The sequence below is a fragment of the Malaclemys terrapin genome, chromosome 21 (genome assembly GCF_027887155.1).
Source record: "Malaclemys terrapin pileata isolate rMalTer1 chromosome 21, rMalTer1.hap1, whole genome shotgun sequence".
NCBI lineage: Eukaryota > Metazoa > Chordata > Testudines > Emydidae > Malaclemys > Malaclemys terrapin.
Genome location: NC_071525.1, coordinates 17,918,040 through 17,945,644, shown reverse-complemented (window position 1 = coordinate 17,945,644; position 27,605 = coordinate 17,918,040). Strand labels below are relative to the sequence as shown.

Here is a 27,605-nt window from a genome sequence, read left to right as displayed (position 1 = left end):
CACAAAACGTATTTCCCAACCATTTTTCACCTTCTAGTCATACTCTTGAGAAAGAAATTCACTCCAGGGGAGCTGCGGCCGCTTGACAGCAGCTGGGGACCGGGCCCTTCCTTTCTGAAAGTTGTTTTTTGTTTTAAATGAGAAGTGATTGAAGGTTTTTGGCCTGATTGCTCCTCCGTCAGAAAACGCCGACTCGTCGAATGGAAACAGGCCCCTTGCCGTGTCGTTCCTACTTGGGGTGCAAACACCCACACGAGTCAGGGAATTTCCGGGGAACAGAACTCCGGCCCCTGCCCGGCTCCAAGCGCTACAGGGGGCAGTGGAAACAAAGCGAAGTTTATCTGCTGCTGTCCTAGCTCTGATTGAGTTAACGCAGCGGCTGATCCACTGAGGCAGACGCCTGGAGGGGTCGCTGTTGCGGATTGTGGGGGAGTTAGGGCCCTGCACCCCTCTTCCCGAGATTCACTGCGACTCTCAGCCAGCCAGTAAAGCAGAAGGTTTATTTAAGGACAGGAACACAGTCTCAAGCAGAGCGTGTAGGTACGACCAGACCCCCTCAATTAGGTCCCTCTGGGAGGTTCAGGGAGCTTAGACCCCAGCTTGGGGTTCCCTGCGTTGCACCACCCAGCCCCAACTGAAACTAAACTCCCAGCCCCTCCCGCTGCTCCTCTCCTTTGTTCAGTCTCCCGGGCAGAAGGTGTTAATTCTCCCCACCCCCGTTCCTGGCTCAGGTTACAGCTCAGGTAGCTTCCTTCAAGGGAAGTCCCACATCCCCACTGCAACCCCCCTGCAACATTCCCAGGTCAAATCTGCCCTGCTCCCTGCTCCGTCACATCTCTCCCCCCTTCGAGACTGAACTGAGCGGGGTCACTCTGACCAGTGACCTGGGGAAGTTCAGGGCTCCCTCTCCGGGACAACGCGTCCGCTATCAGGTTGTCACGTCCCTTCACATGGACCACGTCCATGTCATAATCCTGCAGGAGCAGGCTCCATCTCAGGAGCTTGGCGTTGGCTCCTTTCATCTGGTGCAGCCAGGTCAGGGGAGAGTGGTCGGTGTGCACGGTGAAGTGACGCCCAAAGAGATATGGCTCTAGTTTCTTGAGGGCCCACACCATGGCCAGGCATTCCTTCTCGATGGCCGCGTAGTTCTGCTCCCGGGGTAGCAACTTCTTGCTCAGGTACACGATGGGGTGTCTCTCCCCCTTTTCATCCTCCTGCATTAACACCGCCCCCAGTCCTGTGTCTGAGGCGTCGGTGAACACCATAAAGGGCTTGTCAAAGTCTGGGTTTGCCAGAACTGGGCCACTGACCAGAGCCTCCTTCAGCGCCCGGAGAGCCTCCTGGCACTCCTCGGTCCAGACCACTTTGTCTGGCTTCCCCTTCTTGCACAGCTCAGTGATGGGGGCGGCTATGGCGCTAAAGTGGGGCACGAACCTCCGATAGTATCCTGCCATCCCAATAAAGGCTTGGACCTGCTTTTTGGTTTGAGGAGCGGGCCAGTCTCTGATCACCTCCACTTTGGCAGGTTCCGGCTTTAGGCAGCCGCTTCCCACCCGGTGGCCTAGGTAGGATACCTCAGCCATCCCCACCTTGCACTTCTCCGGTTTTACGGTCAGCCCAGCCTTCTGGAGTCGGTCCAGCACTTGTCTAACCTGGGATATGTGGTCCTCCCAGGTCTGGCTAAAGACACAGATGTCATCGATATACGCCACGGCAAAACTCTCCATCCCCCTCAGTAGCTGATCCACCAGGCGCTGGAAGGTGGCCGGCGCTCCCTTGAGGCCGAAGGGCAGGGTCAGGAACTCATAGAGCCCCAGAGGGGTGACAAAGGCCGATTTCAGCCTGGCATCTGCATCCAGCGGCACTTGCCAATAGCCCTTTGTAAGATCCATGGTGGTAAGGTACCGAGCACCTCCCAGCTTGTCTAGGAGCTCGTCCGGCCTGGGCATGGGGTAGGCATCGGCCACAGTGATGGCATTGAGCTTCCGATAGTCCACACAGAACCGGATCGACCCGTCCTTTTTGGGGACCAGCACCACCGGCGAGGCCCAAGGGCTGGAAGACGGCTGGATCACCCCCAAAGCCAGCATGTCATTGACCTCTCTTTCCAGGTCCTGAGCAGTTTTCCCTGTGGCTCGGAAGGGGGAGCATTTTATAGGCGGGTGCGATCCTGTCTGCACCCGGTGGACAGTCAGATTAGTGCGTCCAGGCTGGTTGGAAAACAGCTGCTGGTACAGATGCAGCACCCCTCCGATCTCAGCTCGCTGGGCAGGGGTTAGCCGATCAGAGAGGGGAATTGCTTCCAGGGGGAAGCCAACTCTTGTCCCAGGGAATAGATCTACTAAAGGGTCATCTCCCTGCCCATCCCACTGTCCACACACGGCCAACACCATATTCCCCCTGTCATAATATGGCTTCATCATATTCACATGGTACACCCGGTGGTGGTGTGCCCGGTTCGACAGCTCCACCACATAGTTTACCTCGTTTAGTTGCTTGACAACCTTGAAGGGCCCTTCCCAGGCGGCCTGGAGTTTGTTTTTCCTCACGGGGATGAGGACCATCACCTGATCCCCAGTGGCGAAGGCGCGGGCCCGTGCTGTGCGGTCATACCAGACCTTCTGCTTCCTCTGGGCCCTGGCCAGATTCTCCCTGGCCAGGCCCATGAGCTCGGCAAGTCGTTCCCGGAAGGTCAGGACATACTCCACCACCGACTCTCCGTCAGGAGTGGCCTTCCCCTCCCATTCGTCTCTCATCAGGTCCAGGGGCCCCCTTACCCGCCTTCCATATAGCAGTTCGAAAGGCGAAAACCCGGTAGACTCCTGGGGTACCTCCCTGTACGCAAACAGCAGGTGAGGTAAGTACTTGTCCCAGTCCTGCGGGTGCTGATTCATAAATGTTTTCAGCATCATTTTTAGCGTCCCATTGAACCTCTCCACCAGCCCGTTGGATTGGGGGTGATATGCTGAGGCCCAGTTGTGCCGGACCCCACATCTCTCCCACAAGCACCGGAGTAGGGCCGACATGAAGTTGGACCCTTGGTCCGTCAAGACTTCCTTGGGGAACCCCACTCGGCTGAAAATGGTCAGCAGCGCATCCGCCACAGTGTCTGCTTCAATGGATGATAAGGGCACTGCCTCGGGGTAGCGGGTGGCGAAATCTACCACCACCAGGATGTATTTCTTCCCAGACCGGGTCGTCTTGCTGAGAGGTCCCACTATGTCCATGGCCACCTTCTGGAAAGGCTCCTCTATGATGGGCAAAGGTCTCAATGCTGCTTTCCCCTTGTCCCGGGCCTTCCCCACCCTCTGGCAGGGGTCACAGGATCGGCAGTACTGCCGGACGTTGGTGAAGACCCCGGGCCAGTAAAAGTTCTGTAGCAGCCTCTGCCTGGTGCGCCGGATCCCCTGGTGCCCTGCGAGAGGGATGTCATGGGCCAGGTACAGTAGCTTGTGGCGAAACTTCTGGGGAACCACCAGCTGCCTCCTGATCCCCCACGACTCCACTTCCCCCGGGGGAGCCCACTCTCGGTACAGGAACCCCTTCTCCCACAGGAACCTCTCCTTGCATCCTCTCCTCATGGTCTGTACCACACTGAGGTCAGCCAGGCCCCTTAGCTTCCGCAGGGAGGGGTCCTTCTGCAACTCGGCCTGGAACTCGGCGGCTGGGGAAGGGATGGGGACCTGCTCCCTCTCGTCGGCTGGGTCGGAAGCCCCAGCCACCCCGCGGCCTGTCCTTGGGTGTTCCCTCCCCACCCGGGAAGGGTTCGGTGCCTCCGGTGGGACATCCTTCCCAGGGTCCGGGCGTAGTGCCCCTCGCCGGCTCTGGCTACGGGTCACGACTAAGGCGGTCTGGGGGCTGCTTGGCCACTCCTCTAGGTCCCCCCCCATCAACACCTCAGTGGGCAAATGGTGGTGCACTCCCACATCCTTGGGGCCCTCCTTGGCCCCCCATTTCAGGTGTACCCTCGCTACGGGAACCTTGAATGGGGTCCCGCCCACCCCGGTCAGGGTCAGGAAGGTGTTGGGCACCACCCGATCTGGGGCCACCACCTCGGGCCGGGCCAGTGTCACCTCTGCACCCGTGTCCCAGTATCCATAAACTTTCTTCCCATCCACCTCCAGGGGAACAAGGCACTCGCTCCGCAGGGACAGCCCCGCGCCAACCCTGTAAACGGAGAACTTTGAATCCGGAGCATCTGGCCCCCCAGAGAAGCTGGCCGGGGGCCCTTCTCTCTCTTGAGCAGTTGATAAGCTGCCAGCCCCTCTTGCGTGGGAAGCCTGCCCCTCGTCCGTCTGGGCCTCTACCAAGTTAACCCGGTGCGGGTTCGGTCTGCTCAGTCTGTCCTTGAGCTTGGGGCACTGGGCCCGAACGTGGCCTCTTCGGCCGCAGTAATAGCAGCTCAGGTCCCGTGGGTCCCCTCGAGCCGGTCGGTTGTCCCTGATGCTGGGCCTTCCCCGTGGGAGGGGATTCCCCATATTCCCCCTTTGGGAGGTCCCAGGGTGACTCTCTCTCTGCATCGCGGCGGGCCTGTTCCTTTGGGGCTCCTCCCTGCCACCCCCTGACCGGCTCTTTACAAACTCATCAGCCAGCTGCCCGGCGTGTCGCGGGTTCTCTGGCTTTCTGTCCACCAACCACAGCCTCAGGTCGGATGGGCACCGCTCATACAGTTGCTCCAGTACCAGCAGTTTAATCAGGTCCTCCTTCGTCTGGGCCCCACCAGCCCACTTGCTGGCGTATCTTTCCATGCGGACGGCTAGTTGCAGATATGAGATCTCAGGGGTTTTATCTTGACTCCGGAACCTTTCCCGGTACATCTCAGGAGTCAGCCCAAACTCTCGTAGCAGGGCCCTTTTGAATAGTTCGTAGTCCCCTTTCTCTGCCTCTCCCAGTTGGCGGTACAATGCCACGGATTTGGGGTCCAGTAAGGGGGTAAGGACCCGGAGTCTGTCCGCGGGGTCCACACGGTGCAGCTCGCAGGCCGTCTCAAAGGCCTCCAGGAAGTCATCCATGTCCTCCCCCTCCTTGTATGGGGCCATGATGCACTTATCAAAGCTCCGTGCAGTCCTGGGTCCCCCCTCACTCACCGCAGCCGGGGGTTCACTGCCCTTCAATCTCGCCAGTTCCAGGTCATGCTGACGCTGTCTCTCATTCTCCTGTCCCTGTCTCTCTTCATGCTGATGCTGTCTCTCTTTCTCCTCCTGTTCACGCTGATGCCGTCTCTCTTTCTCCTCCCGTTCACGCTGACGCTGTCTCTCTTCATGCTGTCTCTGTTGTTCACGATCCTCCAGCTCTCTCAGTTTTAGCTCTTTCTCCCATTCCAGCCAATTCCGCTCCCCGGATGCCGAACGTCGCCGGGAGGATCCTCTGCTGGCCGGGGGGTTCACGGCGCCTTCGGTATTTGCTGGGCTCCTCCCCACCCTTCCCCTAGGCATAGGAAGGAGGGGTCTCGGGAAGCCCTCAGCAGCCGGCTGACCACTCCCAGCTGGGACAGACACTGGTGCCTGCGCTGCATTTGCCAGGCTGCTTCCCTGAGACACAGGGATCAGTTCATTCGCGCGATCTTCCGCCTCCAGCTGGGCAATGAGCTGTTCTTTGGTGAGCCTCCCAATGCGCAGCCGCCTCTGCTTGCACAGCTCCACCAGGTCGCTCTTAAGCCGCTTGGCATACATCTTCCTGCTGGCCACTCACCGGCCTGTGTGCTCACAGCTCCCCACAGTTCCCAGGGGGCCCCCTAGTGTGCCAGCCCTTCTCGAGGTCACCACCTCTCTGCCAGGGTCGAGCTGCAGACTCCTCCGCCCCTGGGACCACTCGCTGCGATCCCCCCGGGAGACCCTGTTACTGCAAAAGTCCTTCTCGCTGGTCACACACTCCCAGGGGTAATAACCGTCTCTCTCTCACTCTTCAGCACGCCTGGTCCCCGTCAATCCCCCTTCGTTTTACTGCTCCCCAGTCACTTACTGCAGGAAGCGCCGTCCACGGGGTGCAGTAGATCCCGCCGCTGCCACCAGTTGTTGCGGATTGTGGGGGAGTTAGGGCCCTGCACCCCTCTTCCCGAGATTCACTGCGACTCTCAGCCAGCCAGTAAAGCAGAAGGTTTATTTAAGGACAGGAACACAGTCTCAAGCAGAGCGTGTAGGTACGACCAGACCCCCTCAATTAGGTCCCTCTGGGAGGTTCAGGGAGCTTAGACCCCAGCTTGGGGTTCCCTGCGTTGCACCACCCAGCCCCAACCGAAACTAAACTCCCAGCCCCTCCCGCTGCTCCTCTCCTTTGTTCAGTCTCCCGGGCAGAAGGTGTTAATTCTCCCCACCCCCGTTCCTGGCTCAGGTTACAGCTCAGGTAGCTTCCTTCAAGGGAAGTCCCACATCCCCACTGCAACCCCCCTGCAACATTCCCAGGTCAAATCTGCCCTGCTCCCTGCTCCGTCACAGTCGCCACACCGTGAAACCACCAGAACTTCCCCACCGCAATCGAGGGAGTCACTCCTCAGCTTAAACCTAGACTGACTGCGGTGTAAATCGCCCACTACCGTGAGCGCAGTGACCCCCCTGTAAACTCAGGAATTCCCTCTGCACACCTCCCGCAACGCCAGCTGAGTTCCACCCTTGAGTAAATCCAGAGTCACCCTCCTTCTAGGACTACGGTGTTACTCCAGTCAACCCTGGTGTCAATCCAGCGTCACCTCCACCTCAGTCGCCCTGGGCAGAAAGGTGGACTAACGCCACCAACAAGTTCCTCTGCAATCACCCCCCAGCATAAATCCAAAGTCGTCTCCTCACCCCTCACCTACACTGCAGTGTTAATCCAGAGTAACTCCACGGAGCTTACTCCGGCTTTACAGCCAACCAGGATCCGTGGCTCGTTCCCAGGCCTCCAAGCCCAGCAGGGCAGCCCGGCTTGCATTGTGGAACAGAGGTTCCCAGCTCCACAAACAACCCCATCGCTTTAGAGACCCCCCATGCCCCCCATTGCAAACTAGCAACCTAAGCAGGACACCCCCTCCATGATTCCTGGGGCACGCCAGCGGGAGAGAGAGCCCTGAACGGGATGGAGAATGAAATCTCCAAGATCCATGCAGGGGCAGGGGTGGAAGGGGCGCCTAAGTAACTGAATGGCTCCTCCAATCTTTGCCGTGCCACCTCCTGGATCGGGGTAGTCAATTGTTGTGTGCCAAGGCCCAGACTCCAGAGACAACAATAAAAAATTAATCACAATAAGTAAATACACAGATTTCGGGGTCTGTTCAAAAGAGCCTGGCGATCCAGGTTTGGCCCGCAATCCGCCGATTGACTCTCCCAGCACTAGGTGGATGTAACCCGCCGTAGATCTGGGGGTTTATTTATTTTTTTGAATGAAATGGTTTCTTGGGTCAGAAAATGCCAGTTTGTTGAAACCAAAAGTGTTTGCGGGAAAGAATCTGTTTCGATGAATTTCTCGGTTAAAGAGAAGTTGCAAAGTTGTCGGCACGGCGTTTTCTAAAACCAAAGATGTTCCGTTCCTCGGGTCAAAATGACACTGTGTTTCACAATTTTGAAGTAACTGACAGTAAAAATAATTGTTTCCATCAAACTAGAAACAAAACGCGTCCAAACGACCGAAGCAAGACGTCCCCATCGACCCGCTCGGAAGCGTCTTCCCATTTCCGCTCGGTGAAAATTTCAGATTTTGACTTTTTTGGTCCCAATTCCAGATGGGAAAAATGTTCAAAATCTAAACCACGGTCTCGGGATGGAAAGCGCATTTCCAGGCGGGCTCGCTGGGGCCTCTCTCTGCCTCACCCTTGTGACGGGACCGGCTGGCGCCGATCTCCGAGCTAAGGGAGCGGGGCCCAGAAGCTGCAGCTCTGAAAGGAAACCCGCGAATCCCGCAAGCTCTGCCAACAGCCCCCTCGCAAACAGTCCTGAGCCAGCGCACTGCGGAGGGAGAAAATCTTAGTGAGGGAGAAGTGGGGGCTGATTGGGCACCTCCCAGCGTGTGTTGGGTGAACTCCACACAGCTCCGGATCAGAAGGGGACAGGGGTGAGATCTGGGGGACCCCCCTTCCCCAGGTAGCATGGGGGGGGATGCACCAGGGGGATCTTAGAGGTTCTCTCTGCTTGTCCCAACATGTCTCCTAGAGAGAATTTGACGAGGTGGGGGAGGTGCAGCAGGGCAGGGACAATCCCGCAGGGGTCCTGCATGCACCCGAGGCACTACACCCAGTGAGGGGGGCAGTGAGACAGACCCAGCGCCAAGTCTCACACCCTCCAGCAGGGGGCAGCAGTCTGTCCCCCTACACACACACACCGCGTGCACTTCTTGAGCCTTAACACGCCGCACAGCCGGCGGCAACACACAAACCCCCGACAACCCTCAACAGAGGCAGGTCCGAATCCTCCCAGGAGGGGACAGTGGTGCGCACCCAGATCTGAGAGCCATTTTCTCCAGCCGTGGGCACACACCCCAACCCCTCCATCCTTCCGCCTGCCCGCCCACTGTCCCCCCTTCATACACCTCCACCGACACCCCCCCTCCAGCCAGACACCCCCCACCATCCTTCTGCACATCTGCTCCCACCCCTCTCAGAACTGGGTCCACCCAACTCAACCCCCATCCCGTCACCTCCCCACACCGTAAAACCACAAGGAAATCACCTGATACAATATTATGTCTGTGCAGTTTTTTCCTCTTTTATATATAAACAGAATTAACTTCCTACTTTCCAGCATTCAAACTCTGCAATTCAACTCAATCCACTTCTTTTTCCTTTTCTTTTCCTTAAATCTGATTCGTCTTTTTTTCTTTCCTTGATTCATTCATTCTTGCGTTCCGCGGGGACCAGGACAAAAAGGATACCCAATATTTCCAACTCCATCTGAAAGTCTTGCTTATCTTCTTTATGTATTTATTTTTTTGCCGGTATATAAAAAAACCCCAAAGCTAAAAGCTCGCTATTATCAATTTTTTTTTGTTGGTTTTTGTGTATTTGTTTTTTTTAGAGCCATGCTTATTTAAAAAAAAAAAATAAAAATAACCAAAAAGCCAAAAAAAAGATCGTGCTTGGAGAAGAGAAATAAAGCCAAATTGAAGATCGTACGAAAAGGGAACTGAAGAGATCTCCTGATTCTGACCCAAATATTGTGAGATCGACCACTGAATTGTTGTTTTAAAAAAAAAAAAAAAATTATATATAGGTATACATTTGCAAAAAACCCTCCACAGAAAACAAGCATTTAGTCGACCTTGGTAAATATTAAACTTTCCGGGCTCAAGTTATGATACAGACGACGTACCTCTATACAAATGCATTTGGAACTAAAAAATAAAATACAGATTAATTACAAAAAAAAAAAAAAAAAAAGAGGGAAACTGTTAGCGGTTCACTCCGACTTCCCTCTGTTCAAAACATAATTACAAGAGAAAAGAGGGATGAAGGACAGATCAGACGAGCGGACACACGGGACAGCCACGGTTTTAGGAAGAGAACTGGCTAGCGATGTTGGGTGTGTCTACTTTTTCCGGCTGCCTGACAGGAGATGCCATGAGAGGGTTTTCGGAAAGCCCCCCCTGGAAATCAGACCTCTTGGAAAAGGTAGCTGCGATTTGACAGTCAGGGAAAAAAATAAAATAAGACCTACCAACTCGCTAGCCACCTTTGGAAGGTCCGGTGGCCACATGGGTTATAACTGAATTGCCCAGCTGGTGAGACGCAAGGGGATTCGATGGAATCAGAGCCACATCGGCTGGCTAGAACTTGCCGAACTGGGCTAGTGATCTGGGCTGGCCCCATTCCTGCCCCCTGAGTTGCTACATTTTCAAAGGGGTGTGATTTTTCAGAGGTTTGCTGCCGGCAGAGGAAAAATAAACCCCACTGAGTGTCCAAAATGGGGGGGCAGCCACAGAACCCCCCCCCCCCTCCAACGCTGACTTCAGCCATGTAGCTACCTGCCTGAGAGAGACACGGGCAGCGGCTTGAATGGTAGGATCAGACGGGGAAGTGCCACTGTGATGCTACAACTTTAAGCCGGAAGGGGGAGGATTCGAACCCATGGCTGGGCTGGGGGAGGGCTGCTATCCTCTGTTAAAAACCTACTATAAAAAAACGCAGTTTGTTTGCTTTAATCTTAATATTTCCTACGTGGGGGGGGAGGGGGCAGATGGGGCGGGAGACAGTGGCCGGTGGCGCTCAGAGGAGGGGGCAGGCAAAGCGGGGGCCAGCCGTGTGGCTGCCACTCCAGCGCCCCCCCAAGTCGAGTTTGGCCACGCGGCATTAACGCGGGGAGGTCTCTGCACCAGACAGAGGGCAGAAGGGATGGAAGGAGGCGGGGGAAAGGCGGAGATCCGGTGACGACGAGGAGGAGGAGGAGGACGTGGTGGTGGTGGTGGTGGTGAAGAAGCAGTTACTGCCCCGGCGTGTCGCCCACGGTTTCGATGCCGTGCTGCTGGAGCTGTGCTCGGAGGAGGGCGTTCTCGTTCTTCAGCTCCTCGATCTGTGCAGGAGAGAGGGAAACGAACGAGTGAGACCTCGGAGCTGGGGGCGCTCTCCCTGGGCAGTCAGGGCTGCCCCAATGCGGTGCCAAGGGGCGCTGGGCTGCAGGGGGTGTGCTGGGGGCTCTCCCCTGGCAGTCAGGGCTTCCCTAATGCCGTGCTAGGGGCCTCAAGGCATTAAACATCCCAGGACTTCTCCTCGGTATCAGAGATGTTAATACTCGTTTCCTGGTCAAACTCCCATCATGCTGACGCTAAAACTTTCTGCTCCAGCTGCAACTGACTTCGACATTCTCCCTGAACGTGGCACAACTTCTTATGTGGCGTTATGTGCCACGGTTCCCCAGCTGCCTCGCCCCAGAAGTGGCTGCATCTCAGTGTGAGGCAATCCAGCCCGGGTGGCGTTATGTGCGGCTATTCCCCTCTGCCCCACCCCAGAAGCAGCTGCAGCGATCCGTGTGTTAACAGCACATTGGGACGCTTTGGCATGGAAAGGTACATGTGGGGAATGGACAGGGGGGCGAGGAGGGGAAGAGATACAAGGGGAAGGACAGACGGGGGGGGGGGGAGTGGGCGTCGCCCCGGCTACCTGTTGCCGTAGCAGCTCGTTGTCCATCTGCAGCCGCTCGGCCTCCTTGAAGGTCTCCTGCATGCGCTGGTTGGTCTGGCGCAGCTCCCGGATGTAGTCGCAGGCCTTGGACAGGATACCCCCTTTGCTCTGCACGGACGGACAAGGGAATCCTTCAGCACAAAATGCACTGGAACCCCTCGCCCCAAATCACCGAACCCCCAACCCACCACCCCAGTTGTGCCCCCCCAATCCCTCAGATCACCCCCAAAACCCACCACCGGCAACTGGCCCAGGTCCCAGAGAAATCCCCCCAGGACCCCGGAGCACCCTCCAACACCCACCCCCTTCACACTCCCAATCGCCCCTGGAATCCCCCCAGTCATGTCCCCCTGAACTACCCCCCATAACCTCGGAACGCTTCCCCACTGAATTCATCCTTCCCACTCGCCTGCCCCACCCTCAATGCCCCCTCCCAGGACCCCCTCCACCAAATCCCCCCCACCTGCCTGGAACCCCCCCCCAGTTGTGCCCCCATGGAACTTCGCCCTCACCTCCAATCACCCCCCATATCTTTGGAACACCTCCCCACTGACCCCCGCCCCCAAAATCCCTCCCACCAAATGTTCCCCCCATACACATCAGCCCCCCGCCAAAGGGGACCCGCCATCCCCTGGCCAAGAGCAACAGCAAAGGCAGAGAGCCCCGGGGGTCTCCAGGAACAACCCACAGTGAGGTTTTTATCTGCTTGCTCCCCACTCTGTTGCCTCCTGACTTCAAAACACAGCAGCAGGGTCTGGCCGGGGGCTCTGCGAACCCTGGGTTTGTTATTGTAGGGTCCTCTCAGGCCCCAGTGTCTCACTCTAAGGTCTTGTGGGAGCGCTGGGAAACTGTGTTATTGTAGGGTCTCCTAGTGATCACCCCGTTTCCACGTGCCGGTTTGTTATTGTAGGGTCTCTTGGAAGCAGTGGGCCGCCACACGCACCGGTTTGTTATTGTAGGGTCTCTTGGAAGCAGTGGGCCGCCAAAGGCACCGGTTTGTTATTGTAGGGTCTCTCACATGCACCAGGGCCCCTCGGCGGGGAGATGGATTTGCTGAGCCGATTTATCCACCCTGGTATCAGCAAAGTCAATGATTTAAAAAAAAAAAAAAAAAAATTTTTTTTTTTTTTTTAAATCTGATTTTTTTATTTAAATCGGAGTTTTTTGATCAAATGCTTTTTGAAGATAAAACCTATCTAAAGCTAGTTTGAATTAAGATATATCTTTGAGCTATAATGTCTCATCATGGAATAGGGATTATAAATTCTACTTCTATAGTAGGAGACAATATATTCGTGTAATATTTAAAAAAAGGTTTATAAATGAGTTCCAATAGTTCATGGATTAGGGACCCAATTTGATGGGGTTCTGGGGGCTTCTGTATAGATTATTTAGGTTAATCTTTCTATCCACCCAATGAGACTCAGTGCTCAGTCTAGAACAGGGGTCTCAAACACGCAGCCCGCGGGCTCCTCACGGCCCCCCCCAGCGTTTACCTAGAGCGGCTCCAGCCCGACGTGCACCGGGGGAAAGACTGGCTCCCTGCCCCCTGCCCCTCCGGGAAGCGGCCGGAACGTGGGGAAGGCGGGCACAGGGGTCTGTGTGTTCTCTTGCTTTGAGCAGACTCAAAACACCATCTCCTCGCTTCCTCGTGGCCTGGTGGGAGCTGCCCTACAGAGTTTGTTCCTGGGGGTGTGTGTGTCAGTGTGTGTGTGTGTCACTGTCCCCCAACGCAGGGAGCTCCCCACTCCAGTCTCAGCTGCCCCCCTGCCCTCCCCCCATATCATCCCCCATGCTGTACCCTCCCAGCCCAGACTCTGCCCCTCACCGCGCCCGTCTTGCTGTTGTCAGTGTTGCAGTCTGGAATGATTTTTGATAGCTGGACAATCCAGTTGTTAATTTTGTCCCGCCTCCTCCTCTCCACTAGGGGGGTGAAAGAGAAACACACATGGTTAACGCACAGCGCCCCCAACTGGTGCCTCAGCCCAGCCACAGGGCAGGTTGCAGCAGGACCGGAGCTGATCGGAAAACGGGAGAGGGGGCCTGAAAATGAAAAAATAAAAAATGAGTTTTTGGCCAAAATTTTGAAAAGCTGCTGCAGGGCCTTCTGGGAGTTGTAGTCCGGGTGCATTCTGCTCCAAACCACCCCACAGACCCATCTCCCTGGCTGGACTACATCTCCCATAATACACCACGGTCTACCCTCTTGGCCAGAAGATGTATAATGGTAGTTGCATGGCCATGGTGCATCATGGGAGATGTAGTCTCACCAGGGAGATCAGCTCTGTGAGAAAAATGCCTGAGGCACCACAGTGCATCATGGGAGATGTAGTCTGACCAGCAGGCATGAGGACATGTGGTGGAATTTTAGTACAACTGGTAGAAAAAAAGACAACCTAAGACAGGATACTTTCTGAACAAACCTAAAAAGTTTCAAAGTAGCAGCCGTGTTAGTCTGTATCCGCAAAAAGAACAGGAGTACTTGTGGCACCTTAGAGACCACGAAAGCTTATGTTGAAATAAATTTGTTAGTCTCTAAGGTGCCGCAAGTCCTCCTGTTCTTTTTTCTAAAAAGTTTTGTGAAATCGTACTGATTTGGACAAAATATTGTTTTAAAAAAAAAAAAAAAAGTAGAAAAAAAATCTTTCCAATGGAAGAGTTTAAATGGTTCCTTTTGAAATTTTTTCTGTTTTTAAACATTTTTTAACATAAAATGGTCCCTATTGACCCCCAAACGGCAGTTTAGAAATTTGTACGGCAAAACACATGTATGTTTTGGCTTTCTGGCCGGACCGGGGACGAAAATTTTAACATCTCAACATTTTTTGCTGGATGGAAAGTCGGTTTTCAGACCAGCTCTACATTTCAGAATCTAGATATTGAATATTTCAGTTTTCGGCCAAACCACTGCAGTTTTCAGACTCTCAACAATTTCTGGTGTAAAAATCAGAATTTTCCACAGGAAGAAAATTTTCACTGTAAGTTCCGTTGCGCTGAAAACTCGATTTTCCATCAAAACCCCGTTCTAATAGAAAACAATCTGCTGACCCCAGTCGTGGTTGTTCAGGCTTGGATCCCCTTGTTAGATACATGTTGAGAGCGCCCCTCTAAGAGCCTTTCAGAACCCCAATATCCCAACCCTGAGATGATCTGCGCAGAGAGAATTTTCCCCTTCTTTTCTTCTCCATCAGCACACACCGGTCAGTTTCACGTTCCCTCTCGTCATTTGCACTTCCAGGATGGATGGAGATTCCCAGACCCAGTGCACTGCCAGGGCAAGCTTCACGGGGGTATTAAGAGTGGATGGCTGAGACATCAGACCTCAGGGCCCTGTGGAGGGCCTGGAGATTATATTAAAAAAGAAGAGACATTTCTCACACGTGGCTGAGGGGGTGTGTAGCTTCAGGGGACGACGGAGGCCTGGACAGACACATTCAGCCTATCGAGGATCTCAAGGGCACAAAGGGCCATGTTTGGGAGGGGGAAACCCCAGGATCAGTGGGGTGAAACGGGGCCACGGGGCTGGAGACGGGACACGAGACCAGCGGGATCTCAGCCTGCCACCCACCTTCGTTGTGCTGGGCTCGCCGCCTCTCATCGCGGGGCGTCCGCGTCCCATCCATCTTCCTAGGGTGGCACCCAGAGAGAGGAGGGCGTTACAAGAGGGCAAATATATATATCTATATCTCTGTCCTGACACCGAACCCCCATGCTGAGTCCAGGCCGTCCTGAGCTACTGACCTTTCGCTCTCTCCCCACACTCACTCAGGGCGTGCAGATCCAGCAGGGGGCAGCACGCACATGCACAGTCCGGTTCCATCCAGCAGGGGGCAGTGGTCTCTCTCTGAGTGTCTAGGCTCCTTTCCAAGCCCCCCTTCCTGAGAGCCCGCCCCCAGTCATACACTCAGGCCTGGGACCCAACCCCCCTGCTCGCAGGCTGGCTCCTCTGCAGGGGTTTCTAATGGGGGACGCCAGGCCCAGGAGGGTTTGCCGGTGGCCGGCCGGCTCCTGGCGAGGTGCTGCTTGGAGAAGGGGAAGATCTGCTGGGCACACCCAGGCGGCGGGTGCTGGTACAGGGCTGCACCCAGCAAGGAGCCGGGAAACCCCGGAGGCTGGGCGGAGGTGGTTAGAGCAGCAGCTGGGGGAGGGGGAAACTGGGCAGGATCCCAGGGGCTGAGAGAGGTGGACAGGACAGGGAGGGGAGCTGGGCGATCAGCGATCCACTACCCTTCCCCCAGCAACCAGCTCCCCGCCCCAGGGGGACCCCTCCCCACAGCTGAAGCTGGGCAAGTTGCAGGCGGATGGGAGCTTTTGGGGTCCCCACCCCAACTTCACACGCTACATACGGGGAGTACGGGTGGGTGCGGGGAGCGATGGTGCGTTGCGTCCCCGTCTGCAAGACATCTTGGGGGGTCATCATCACGTAGAACTGGCCTGTTGGGGAGACAGAGGGAGCGGTGAGACGGACCCAGAACTGGACACCTGGGAGCCAGAAGGGGAGTGGGGGTCTAGTGGGTTAGAGCTGGGGGAGGGGGCTGGGAGGAATCAGGACTCCTGAGTTCTATCCCCAGCACTGGGAGGAGAGTGGGGTCTAGTAGGTTAGAGCGGGGGGGCTGGGAGCCAGGACTCCTGGGTTCTATCCCCAGCGCTGGGAGGGGAGTGGGGTCTAGTAGATTAGAGCGGGGGGAGGCTGGGAGCCAGGACTCCTGGGTTCTATCCCCAGCACTGGGAGGGGAGTGGGGTCTAGTGGTTAGAGCGGGGGGAGGCTGGGAGCCAGGACTCCTGGGTTCTATCCCCAGCGCTCGGAGGGGAGTGGGGTCTAGTGGTTAGAGCAGGAAGTGGGGAGGCTGGGAGCCAGGACTCCTGGGTTCCATGAATACACGAATGGCTTGGCTTGAGCTGCCCTCTAGGTCCCAGAAGGGGAAGGTGGGCTCTGCAGGTGGGTTAGATGCCTCGGGGTCTCGTTATCAGACCCCGGAACCGGCCGTGACGAGGGATTAACAAGGGGGGAATTAACAGCCTGACGATGACGCTATTCTGCTGGGATGCTGGTAATTTAAACAAGGTGGAAAAAATCAATCCGGAAGAGCCACTGGTGCCCAAATTCAATCCTTTGCTGCCTCTCTGCCGCTCCCCAGAGACTCACTAGACCAGGGTCACCCCGACCGTCTCTGTGTCAGGCTGTGGAGGGTTTAAAGGGGAAGAGGAAATCGTTGGGGCTCGGGCCTGTTTCAGGGTGGTTCTTTGCAGAGCTGGGAATACAGCCACCATCCCCCACTACAAATACCTGGCGCAATTCATACTAAGGATTGAGGATGAGACGCTCTAGCCGCGTGCTCAGGATTGAGTTCCTGGACTCACATGACTGCGGCACAACCTCAGTGTTCATGAAAAGGAGTTTCTGATCCTCGGGGGGTGGGAGGGGGAGCTCCAAAGTGTGAGTGAGCGAAACTGACACCTGCCTGAGTCTGCCGGGAGCCTGAGCCCGTCGCTGGGAGAGGGGGGAGCTCCCGGGTGCAACTGACGCACCGATGCTGCCTGGGTCTCCAGAAAGCCCCACACCTGTCCCCCTCCGTCTCCCAAAATGCCTTCCCACTTCAGCTAACCCTTTCTAGACCTTCCCTTTATATAAAGCAGGGCTGAGATATTCCAGGTCCGCCAAGCCATCCTCCCAGCATGCTTTGTGGATGACGCGGCCAAACCTCCACCGGGCGAGGCGTGACTTTACCTCCCCGGAAATAGGAACGATCCAGCCGCACGCCCAGCTGCAGGGCAGAGAAGGCCTGAGTCTTAGGAGCAAACAGACCCGGCGACCCTTCCCGTCCCTCACTCAAGGCTTGCTAGCCCCGGTGAAAGTGGGGGCTGCGGGGGGCGGAGGGGGGGCTCTCACCTCCAGCCTGTGCCAGCGACTGATCTGTGGTCTGAACTGACACGGCCGTGGCGTCCCCCACCGTGGAGGCGGGGAAATACGCGAAGCGGGCCTCCCCGCTGACTGCGTCTGCGGCCGGGCTCCCGCCATTGCTGAACGGGTTCTGGATCACAGCCTGAGGAAGAGAAGAGGGCACTGGTTAGAGCGGGGGAGGGGAGCGAGTCCGGACTCCTGGGTTCTATCCCCGGCTCTCGGAGGGGAATGGGGCCTAGTCCGATATCCTTCCCCACCCTCTGATCAGACCAAGGAACCCATGCAGCCTGGTGTCCTATCTCCAGCACTGGCCAGAACCAGCTGCTTCAGACAAAGGCATCCCCTAGTGGTCAATGATGGAACGGCCTGCCCCTGAGATAGATTTCCTCCTGACCTCACCACCAGCTGGAGATCGCTGCCCTGAAGCCCAGACCCACGGCTCAGTCACCCTCTTCTGCCCCAGTGTGGTCAATAAGATCCAGCCTGCGAGATGCGGGGAAGCCAGGAGGGGCGCTGTGCTGCAGGGGGCAGGAATGGGGGCTCTCCCCTGGCAGCCAGGGCTGGCCCCGATGCCCCAGTGTGGTGCTAGGGGGCACTGTGCTACAGGGTGGGGGCTCTCCACTGGCTGTCAGGGCTGGCCCAAAGGACTGAAGCTGAAGGTCTTTTAGAAAGAGATCTAGATTTCAAGACATCCAGGTGATAAAGATTCCACGAGGTCCCTTGGGACAGTCATGCGAAGGGTTAATTCTCTCCCAGTTATAAATATCTGCCCTTTATCTCCAGCCTGAATTAATCTGACTTCACCCGCCAGCTCCCGCTTTGCCTGTCCCGGCTGAGCTAACCAGCCCTCCGCTCCCCGAAATCTCCTCCCCAGGGAGACGCTGACCGACCGGGATCCAGTCCCCTCTGAGCCGCCTCTGGGAGAAACTCCACAGATCCAGCTCCTTCCGCAGGTTTTCCAGCCCTCGGATCGTCCCCGTCGCTCTTCTCTGACCCCTCCCCGACTTCCTGTTTGATGTGCATTCCCCCAGAGCTGGGCGCAGTCTCCAGTCATGGCATCCGCTATGCTGTATCCAGAGGGGACCCCACCTCCCGGCTCCCACTTGCTCTTCACCAGCTTCTCCAGCCCAGCGGCGCGCTCGCCCTCTTAGCCACAGCATCACCCAGGACTCCGGATCCTTCCCAGAGTGGCTGCTCACCAGGTGGTCCTAACCCAAGAGCACCTCCAGATCCCCAAGACAGAGAAAGGAAGGTGGGGAAGTGCCGGCTGGGAACACAGGACATCTGGGTTCTTCCCAGGTCTGCTGCATCTTTCAGATGGGGACTGAACTCTTCACAGCAGGGCCTGTGTCTCGCTGTGTCTGGGCAGCGATCTCAGCTGGGGCAGGGTCTGTCTCTCGCTGCGTCTGGGCAGCGCCCAGCAGGACGGGGCCCTGATCTCAGCTGGGGCAGGGTCTGTCTCTCGCTGTGTCTGGGCAGTGCCCGGCACGATGGGGCCCTGATCTCAGCTGGGGCAGGGCCTGTCTTGCTGTGTCTGGGCAGTGCCCGGCACGACGGGGCCCTGATCTCAGCTGGGGCAGGGACTGTCTCTCGCTGTGTCTGGGCAGCGCCCGGCACGACGGGGCCCTGATCTCAGCTGGGGCAGGGCCTGTCTCTCGCTGTGTCTGGGCAGCGCCTGGCACGATGGGGCCCTGATCTCAGCTGGGGCAGGGCCTGTGTCTCGCTGCGTCTGGGCAGCGCCCGGCACGACAGAGCCCTGATCTCAGCTGGGGCAGGGTCTGTCTCTCGCTGTGTCTGGACAGCGCCTGGCACGACAGGGTCCTGAGCCCAGCTGGGCCCGTGGACACTCCCACAATGCACTGAATACCGTCCACTCTTGCGGTGTGATTTGTAATTAACTCCACACTAGCTCTCTGCTAAGCCCGTGGGGAAGAACTCATCTGAGCTTCCCCAAAGGGGCAGCACGGCGGGAGGCCACTGGCCTGAGTCTCAGGCCTCCAGAGCTCCATTTCTGGCCCTGCCACCGGCCTGCTGGGTGACCCCATGGCCAGTCACCTCACCATTCCGTGCCTCAGATTCCCCAATCTCTCCAACGGGGCCGGTGATACTGGGCTCCTGTGCAAAGCCCTTGGAGACCTATGGAGGAAGAAGGCACTAGAAGGGCCAGCTACTGTTCATTCCCCAGCCCCTTTTACTAAGTTGGTGAGAACCCAGGCGCAGCCCATCCCTGACCTGAGCGACAGCCTGCTGGCCCCCGGCGAAGGCTGCTGTCGAGACCACGCTGACGGCTCCCGTCGCATCCGTCTGTCCATCCAGCTGACTGTCTGTCACCTGGACCACTCTGTATGTCACCTGGGAGGAGCGGGAGGGAGGAAAGATCATTTGGGATAGAGAAATGTGAACAGAACCCACAGACAGCACAGCGCCCCCTAGTGCCGCCCTGGGGCATCGGGCCAGCCCTGACTGCCAGGGGAGCCCCAACCCCGCTCCCTGCAGCACAGCGCCCCCTAGTGCCATGTTGGGGCATTGGGGCCAGCCCTGACTGCCAGGGGAGAGACCCCCCCACCCTGCAGCACAGCGCCCCCTAGTGCCACCCTGGGGCATCAGGACCAGCCCTGCCTGCCAGGGGAGAGCCCCGCCCCGGTCCCTGCAGCACAGCGCCCCCTAGTGCCACGCTGGGGCATCGGGCCAGGCCTGACTGCCAGGGGAGAGCCCCTGCCCCCCAGCGCCCCCAGTGCTGCCCTGGGGCATCGGGACCAGCCCTGCCTGCCAGGGGAGCCCCAACCCTGCTCCCTGCAGCACAGCGCCCCCTAGTGCCACGCTGGGGCATTGGGGCCAGCCTTGACTGCTAGGGGAGAGCCCTAACCCCCTCCCTGCAGCACAGCGCCCCCTAGCGCCTCTCACCTGTCCTCCATTGTTCTCTGTGCGGAACTGGTACTGGATATTGTGGTCTGTGAAGGCTGCTTGCTGGACACTAGCAATAGCCACTGCTGTCTGCTCATCGGCATTCGTGACGTCCCCTGGAAGCCAGGAGAGATCAGTCACTCACCGGGTCCCACCGAGGGGATGGGGGGAAGGCCTCTGGGGAGGCAGCTTGACCCATGGAGTCAGAGCCGGGCGGGGGAGGCTGGGAGCCAGGACTCCTGGGGTTCTATCCCCAGCTCTGGGAGAGGCATGGGGTCTAATGGCTAGAGCAGGGGAGGACGTCAGGGCTGCACGAGTCCCACCCGCTGGTTTAACAGGACCAAGCAGGAGCTCCAAGCGCCCACCGACGCAGCACCTGGCCGGCTACAGGGCCCCCTGCCTCGCCTCACCTTCCTGCAGCTCGACTCCTTCTTCAACTTCTTGTCCTTTCTCGTGGCTGGAAGACAGAAGGAGACAACACCCAGCATGAGCCGCTTCGGCCGGTGTGCTAGTGTCTAGAGCTGGGGATAGAACCCAGGAGTCCTGGCTCCCAGCCCCCCTGCTCTAACCACTAGCCCCCACTCCCCTCCCAGAGCCAGGGAGAGAACCCAGGAATCCTGGCTCCCAGTCCCCCCTGCTCTAACCACTAGACCCCACTCCCCTCCCAGAGCCAGGGAGAGAACCCAGGAGTCCTGGCTCCCAGCCCCCCTGCTCTAACCCACCAGACTCCACTTCCCTTTCCCTGCTCTCCAAGAGGACGCCAGATGGATGAGAACCCCCACGCAGGTACTCTTGCTAGAAGAGGCTGTAATTCGCATTGCGACTGTTTGCCATGCAATGTGGCTCTCAGCCCCTCAGTATGTGAAGACCGGGCAGAACTCTGCCAGGGGGGTAACACACACCAGACAACCAATGCCACCAAGCTACTGGATTTCATAGAAACCCAACACCACCCAGGACCCAGTTGACAATGTTGTAACCTCTTTCCCTGCACCCAGTTCACTGCTGGAGAAGTCCCTCATTCTCCAAGGACACAGGGAGTACTGGAAAGAGCTATTCATTCCCCCACATCCTCCCCCCCCCTTACATTTTAATCTACTACAGGATTCCCCTTGTCTTCCTGTCCCACACTCTGCAGCGGTGCTGTGTGCTGCTGAAGTGCCTCACCCCAGAAGCAGCTGCATTTCTGGCCAGATCAGTTTTGCCTGATCTCTTTTGCCAGCACTTGCTACCATCTCAAGAGAGGTAGAGAGCAGGAAGATGATGATCTGAGGTCTGAGGAACTAGAGTGGGAGCTGGGTTTGAATCCTGGCTCTAGCTGACTCCCTGCCCCAGCTGAGATTGGGGGAGACGGACCCAGAACTGGACTCCTGGATACCAGGACTCCTGGGTTCTATCCCCGGCTCTGGGAAGGGAGTGGGGTCTAGTGGTTAGCTGGGGCAGGGATCATCTCTCACGGTGTGTCTGTGCAGTGACTGACAAGAGCCCCTGTCGGTCCTACCATAAACACAAACAGAGGATCCTGAAATCCAACCCAGATATTTCCCAGAAGCTTCTCGCTACAATGCATATGGCCACGTACTCGCCTCAGCTTTCCCGCAGACGAAGACTCAGACAGCTGCGTTCCGAAACAGGGCTTCATGCCGGGCGGTATTAGAAGGGGTTGAAATCTAATCCTCCCCGCTGGCCGGGAGAGATAATGCCCACGCCCTATCTGGATGCCAGTGTGGTATGCAACTGCCCAGAGACACTCCCGCCTGGATGAGCAGGGCGCAGGCTTCAGGGAGACTAACACAGCCGCTTCCACCATCGGTCAATTTCCTTTCCACCCGGTCAGTTTCTGGTGTGCCTGCTAGCCATGAAACACCACCGCACCGCCCATCCCCTTTCCAACACAGGGCCACAATGATCAGATGAAGGTGCTTGGTAACGTGGCTGCCTAGTGCTACCATGGGCCCACAATTTGTACACGCTGTATTTAAAGCTTTGTTTTTGTAGGGTCTTTCCTGACTTGGTGACCCTGGGGTTTCCCCCCCGCTCCCAGTAAGTAACAACCACATTTCTTGCCCTGGTAAGCCTGGCAAATGAGTGACTGTCACTCCCTAGTTCTAGATCAGGCACAGCGGTTTGAGTCAGTGAATTCCTCTGCGCCTCTGCGTCACTCGGAAGGCGTTTACGCTTTTAGATCCCCTGGTTGTATCCCTGCAGAGGATCGAAGCGGGGGATGGGACGTTACGCACTGATTAACGCCCTTGTGAAGCGTATCACGCTATGAAATGCATTGCACGCCGCAGGTCAGCCCGCGAAAGGGCCCCAAACGGGACGCACGTCTGGGCACCGGCTCCAGGAACAGACTGGCTCAGGGAATGGTGTCTCAGCGCCCATCTGGCCCCAGAGCCGGGGGGCTGCCTGGCTCAGTGAGGCAGGTAATTGGCCATGGGCCCTTTCCCCTCGAGAGGGTGCCGACTCCAATCAACTTGCAGCTGGTAAGGACTGGCTATGGGCGCGGGGTAGAAACCGGGGAACGGGATATATACAGAACCTATTTGAAATAATCCTAATAATAAAAGAGCCAGATTCTGATCTCATGCACTTCGGGGGAAGTTGGGTGACTATGCGGCTCAGTGCAGGGGGCCCTGGGCAATATTCCCTGGCCTGGGCTACCCAGGAGCTCAGACCAGATGGTCGAATGGCCCCGCCCGGCCTTGAAATTGACGAAAAGTCATGGTGAAATCAGCGGAGTTATTTCACAGACACACAGGACTAGGGGGCAGTACAAAGACCCCTCTAATGCCCTCCCGCCAACAGATCCCTTCCCCGAGGGAGTAACGATCACTCACACAGGCCTCCCTGCGCAGCCCAGGAACTGCTATGAAGCACGGCTACCGCTGCCCCTGGAGACTTCCCCCCCCCAAGGACAGTCCACTGGGCAGACAGGCCTGTTCCTCCAGCCCAGGAGAGCCAGTGAGACACGCCACCTCTCTCATCCACTGGCGACTTAGCGGAGACGCTCGGGTGGTACCTTTCAAGGGGCTAAGGTGTTGGGCTAAGACCCCATTCCCAGGCCTGCCACGTGTTCCATTAGACCTTGGTGCCTCAGTTTCCCCCATCGGCAGAATGGGGAACACACCTTCCTGGCTTGGAAGGATAAATTTGGGAGTGGCTCAAGTACGAGCGACTAAAGGAGAATCAAGTCCCAGAAAGGGGGCTGTCCCCCAAATGCCAATTTGTTGGTAAACCCTGAAATAGTGTTATTTGAAAATGTAATTGCAGTGCCCCATAGGAATTGTAGTTCAGGCACCGCATTCTCCTGGATACGCTGGACTACATCTCCCATCATGCACCAGGCTTCCCTCCTTAGATTAGAAGCTCTCTGGGCAGTGACTGTCTCTCCCTGCATGTCTAGGCAGAGCCTAGCACAACAGAACCGATCCCAGCTGGGGCAGGGACTGTCTCTCGCTGTGTCTGGGCAGCGCCCGGCACGACGGGGCCCTGATCTCAGCTGGGGCAGGGACTGTCTCTCGCTGTGTCTGGGCAGCGCCCGGCACGACGGGGCCCTGATCCCAGCTGGGGCAGGGTCTGTCTCTCGCTGTGTCTGGGCAGCGCCCGGCACGACGGGGCCCTGATCCCAGCTGGGGCAGGGTCTGTCTCTCGCTGTGTCTGGGCAGCGCCTGGCACAATGGGGTCCTGATCTCAGCTGGGGCAGGGACTGGCTGCTTCAGTAACCATGGAACTTGATCACTAGCAGGGTTAATTAAAGCTGTCACGGTGGGGAGAGCCCCCCCAGATCTCCACAGCACCCAGTGTTGCCAGCTGGGCCCTGGAGCGGCACCGTTACCAGGCTCTGGGACCTATTCACTTCTGGGCGCAGTTAGTTCCAGCTGCAGTGACCCCTCTACTCTGACAACAGCCAGATGTGTCAGCATCTCGCCCCCTACTGCACAGCACCCCCTAGTGCCACCCTGGGGCATTGGGGTCAGCCTTGGCTGCTGGGGGAGAGCCCCCACCCCACTCCCTGCAGCACAGCACCCCCTAGCACCGCTCTGGGGCATTGGGGCCAGGCCTGACTGCCACAGGGGAGAGACCCCCACCCCGCCCCCTGCAGCACAGCACCCCCTAGTGCCACCCTGGGGCATTGGGGCCTGCCCTGACTGCCAGGGGAGAGACCCCACCCCACTCCCTGCAGCACAGCGCCCCCTAGCGCCACCCTGGGACATTGGGGGTCAGCACCATTCAACCCTATGTCATTTCACCTCCCAACGTGACATCTTTTCCCCGAAGGTCTCCAAGACGACCAGACTCCGCAGCACCCAAACCTCTGCCAGCCCCTCGGGCAGAGAGCAGGTGCCACTCAACGGCTTTAACAGCGCCCAGGCCCCCGCCCCGAGTTCTCGCCTTGCCAGCGATCACCAGGGCAGAGTCGCCCGCCGCAGCCTCGCCTCATTTCCACCCAAGGAGGACCCAGCCCCAGGGAGTCTCCGTTGTGCCGTCTGTGAAACGGGGAGGACGCTGCCCTCCTGGGCAAAGTGCTTTGAGATCCCGGACGGGACGCGCTAGACGAGAGCTAGGGATTATGCCAAGGGTTAAAGCGCGGACCCCGTGAGGAAAAATAGGGGGTCTCAGCACCCACAGGGCTGCTGCGCTGGTGGCCCCGGGGCTGGCTGCCAATCAGGTGTTCAGCTGCTAGCCCCGCCCCCGCCCGCCCCCCAGCTGTTGAGCAGGGCTGCCCTGCCACTGGCTCAGGAGGGGGCAGAAGAGAGCGAGGGTGGGAGGATCTCAGGGGAACAGCAGGGGCGGGGCCTCAGGAGAGGGGGCGGAGCCAGTGTGGGGCACCCACACCCACAGGACCAATAATGTCCCTGACTCTGGAGAATATTAACCTTCCAGATGCCCGTCAATTCCTGGCTCGCGATACCCTCCTCTATAGGCTTAGCAAGAGTGAGGGCTGGAGAATTTTATCTTATACGGCCAGGCCGGGGAGGGGGGGGGCTGACAGGCTGGGGAGCAGGATGGGGTGGGGAGGGGCGTCCAGATAAGGGTTAAAACCGGAGAAGCAGCAAGGTCAGTTACTCGGGAGCCCTCAGCAGGGACTGGAGCTCTGACCCCCAGGATGGGCCCGGGGCAGGTCTCAGACATGGACACAGATCACAGGCAACACATCACGCAGACCCCTCAAGCTGTGAATGGCCTCTTCACAGTCTGCCAGATACAGGGCCAGACCCCTAGCTGGTCAGCCGCAGCTCCCCCGGGGTCAATGGGGCCAGACCCCAGCTGGGGTCAATGGGGCCAGACCCCAGCTGGGGTCAATGGGGCCAGACCCCAGCTGGGGTCAATGGGGCCAGACCCCAGCTGGGGTCAATGGGGCCGCAGCTCCCCCGGAGTCAATGGGGCCAGACCCCAGCTGGGGTCAATGGGGCCACAGCTCCCCCGGAGTCAATGGGGCCAGACCCCAGCTGGGGTCAATGGGCCGCAGCTCCCCCGGAGTCAATGGGGCCAGACCCCAGCTGGGGTCAATGGGCCCACAGCTCCCCCGGAGTCAATGGGGCCAGACCCCAGCTGGGGTCAATGGGCCGCAGCTCCCCCGGAGTCAATGGGGCCAGACCCCAGCTGGGGTCAATGGGGCCACAGCTCCCCCGGAGTCAATGGGGCCAGATCCCAGCTGGGGTCAATGGGCCGCAGCTCCCCCGGGGTCAATGGGGCCAGACACCAGCTGGGGTCAATGGGCCGCAGCTCCCCCGGAGTCAATGGGGCCAGACCCCGGCTGGGGTCAATGGGGCCAGACCCCGGCTGGGGTCAATGGGGCCAGACCCCGGCTGGGGTCAATGGGCTGCAGCTCCCCCGGAGTCAATGGGGCCAGACCCCAGCTGGGGGGTCAATGGGGCCAGACCCCAGCTGGGGGTCAATGGGCCGCAGCTCCCCCGGAGTCAATGGGGACAGACCCCAGCTGGGGGGTCAATGGGCTGTCACTCCATTGGAGTCCATTGAGCTGGCCCAGAGTGTACACCCTCCCCCCGCCCCCCGCACACTTATAGCAACACCCTCCCGTCCCTGGGGTGCCCCCAATTGCAGGACACGGATATGTAGCTCGAGCCTCCCAACTCCCTCCCCTCCATGAGGACCCCGGTCTGCCCCCCCCCGCACTGCAGGGGGCTCCCTCCTGCCCCCCCAGATCTCCCACATCCCCCAACTCAGGTGGATCCTAGAATCCTTCCCACCCCACTCCCCTCAGCCCACCCCTTTCTCCTCCCCTCCTTTTTTTCTCTCTGCTCCTCCCCCTCCTAACGCCTCCCACCCCACTCCCCTTGGCACAGAGGATCAGCAGAAGATGCCCCCTAACCGCACCCTCTCCCACTTCCAGCACATCAGCCTCCTCCCCACTCACCTCTGTCTCCCCTGCACACAGCCCACTTCTTCCTCCTGGACACCAAGTACCCATGAGCTTCTGCAGTCTCTTTCGGCCCCTCCACCGTCTACGGCCCCATCTCATCTACATCCGCACCCCACTCCCTGCCACAGTGCTGCCCCGCTCCCCAAGTCATCTAGAGTCCAGGCTGGGGGGTGGTGAATCCTGGGAGCTAATTACTTGGTGGGGTGAACTCCCCCTGCCATCCCATCCCCACCGCGCATAGATCACAGGACCCTTCTACCCCTCAACACTAACAAGAGCCCTCTTCCCTCCCTGACCCACTTCCCCAGTCCTCTCCTCTGCCCCCTCCCACCCTCCATGACACCAATTCCCTTAGCTCACAGACCCCTTGAGCTCCCTCCTCCCCCACCCGCTCCCTCAGACCCCACGTGCTCCCCTCTTCTTGTCTCACCCCCATCACTTGTGAGATCCCAGGCCCTGTCTGCGCCCCACTCAGTCCTGTCACCAGCTCATCCCAGCCCAGCCCCCACTCCCCCCCAACACAAATCCACTCAGATCACAGCCCCAGCTCCCTCCCATGTGGCCCCCCCAACCCACCCATCCCCCTCTTGACACCAGCTTACTCTGACCCCCTTTGTCCGTCTCCCCCACACCCCAACTCCAGGCACAAGTCACACAGATCGCAGGACCCCTTCCCCGCCTTCCCCCCCCCGGCACACACTCCCTGCCCCCCCCCTCCCGGCACAGCCCCCTCAGCTTTCCAAACACTCCCTGCCCCCCAGACCACAGGACCCCCAACTCTTCCCCTCCCCCAGATGACAGCCCCCTATCTCTCCCCACCCGCCACTCAAGGCCCCTGCTCCTTTCCTTCTCCCTCCCCCACACGACAACAAGCCCCCTGGGCTCCCAGCCCCCCGCCTTCTGCCCCCGACCCCTTTTCCCCTCCTTCGCTCTCTGCCTCGTCCTCCATTTTGTGCTCCCCCTCTCCGCGCCGCTGTTGCTGCAGGAGGATCATGGCTGGCTCCCTCCCCTCCCCCACCCTGCCCCTCCGCAGGCCCAGCGAGGGGGTGGGAAGGAATCAGGCCCCCCAGGAAAGGGGTGGGGAATTTCCTCCCGTCTTCCCCTTACCTGGGAGCAGCGGAGGCGGTGGCTGTGTCCAGGCCGGGATCCAGCATGTCCATGGGGGGAGAGGGGAGAGGGGGGAGGGGAAGGGGGGAAGGAGAGGGGTGGGGAGGCCCCTCAGCACCAGGCCGGGGCGGGGGGGAGGGAAGGAGAAGAGGGAGAGGAAGGGGGGCGGGTGAGTTTAAATCTCACGCCGGATGGAGGCAGAGGGGACGCGGAGGAGACACGGG

At 58.4% G+C, this 27,605-nt stretch overlaps 1 protein-coding gene across 2 annotated transcripts; it reads right to left on the bottom strand.

Moving 5' to 3' along the window:
• Positions 1-9,146: 9,146 nt before the first annotated feature.
• USF2 (upstream transcription factor 2, c-fos interacting) lies at positions 9,147-27,486 on the bottom strand. 2 transcript variants are annotated; one of them, XM_054010654.1, is made up of 10 exons: positions 27,382-27,486; positions 20,297-20,343; positions 19,887-20,002; positions 19,215-19,334; positions 16,971-17,124; positions 15,427-15,514; positions 14,649-14,707; positions 12,909-13,003; positions 11,060-11,188; positions 9,147-10,472 (listed from the first exon to the last, which is right to left on the bottom strand). In XM_054010654.1, the coding sequence occupies exons 1-10, from the start codon at positions 27,432-27,434 to the stop codon at positions 10,383-10,385; spliced, it is 951 nt and encodes a 316-aa protein (XP_053866629.1). In that variant the 5' UTR covers positions 27,435-27,486; the 3' UTR covers positions 9,147-10,382. The 2 variants fall into 2 exon arrangements, with proteins under 2 accessions (XP_053866629.1, XP_053866627.1); XM_054010652.1 differs by lacking the exon at positions 27,382-27,486 and adding an exon at positions 21,473-21,722.
• Between the last annotated feature and the right edge of the window lie 119 nt (positions 27,487-27,605).

Coding starts and splice junctions, on each gene's coding strand:
- USF2 (XM_054010652.1), bottom strand. CDS start 21,696: ATGGTGGAAGCGGCTGTGTTAGTCTCCCTGAAGCCTGCGCCCTGCTCA. Junction 20,003..20,296: donor AGGAGTCGAGCTGCAGGAAG/GTGAGGCGAGGC, acceptor CCTGGCTTCCAG/GGGACGTCACGAATGCCGAT. Junction 15,515..16,970: donor GTCGCTGGCACAGGCTGGAG/GTGAGAGCCCCC, acceptor TCTCCCCAACAG/GCCAGTTCTACGTGATGATG.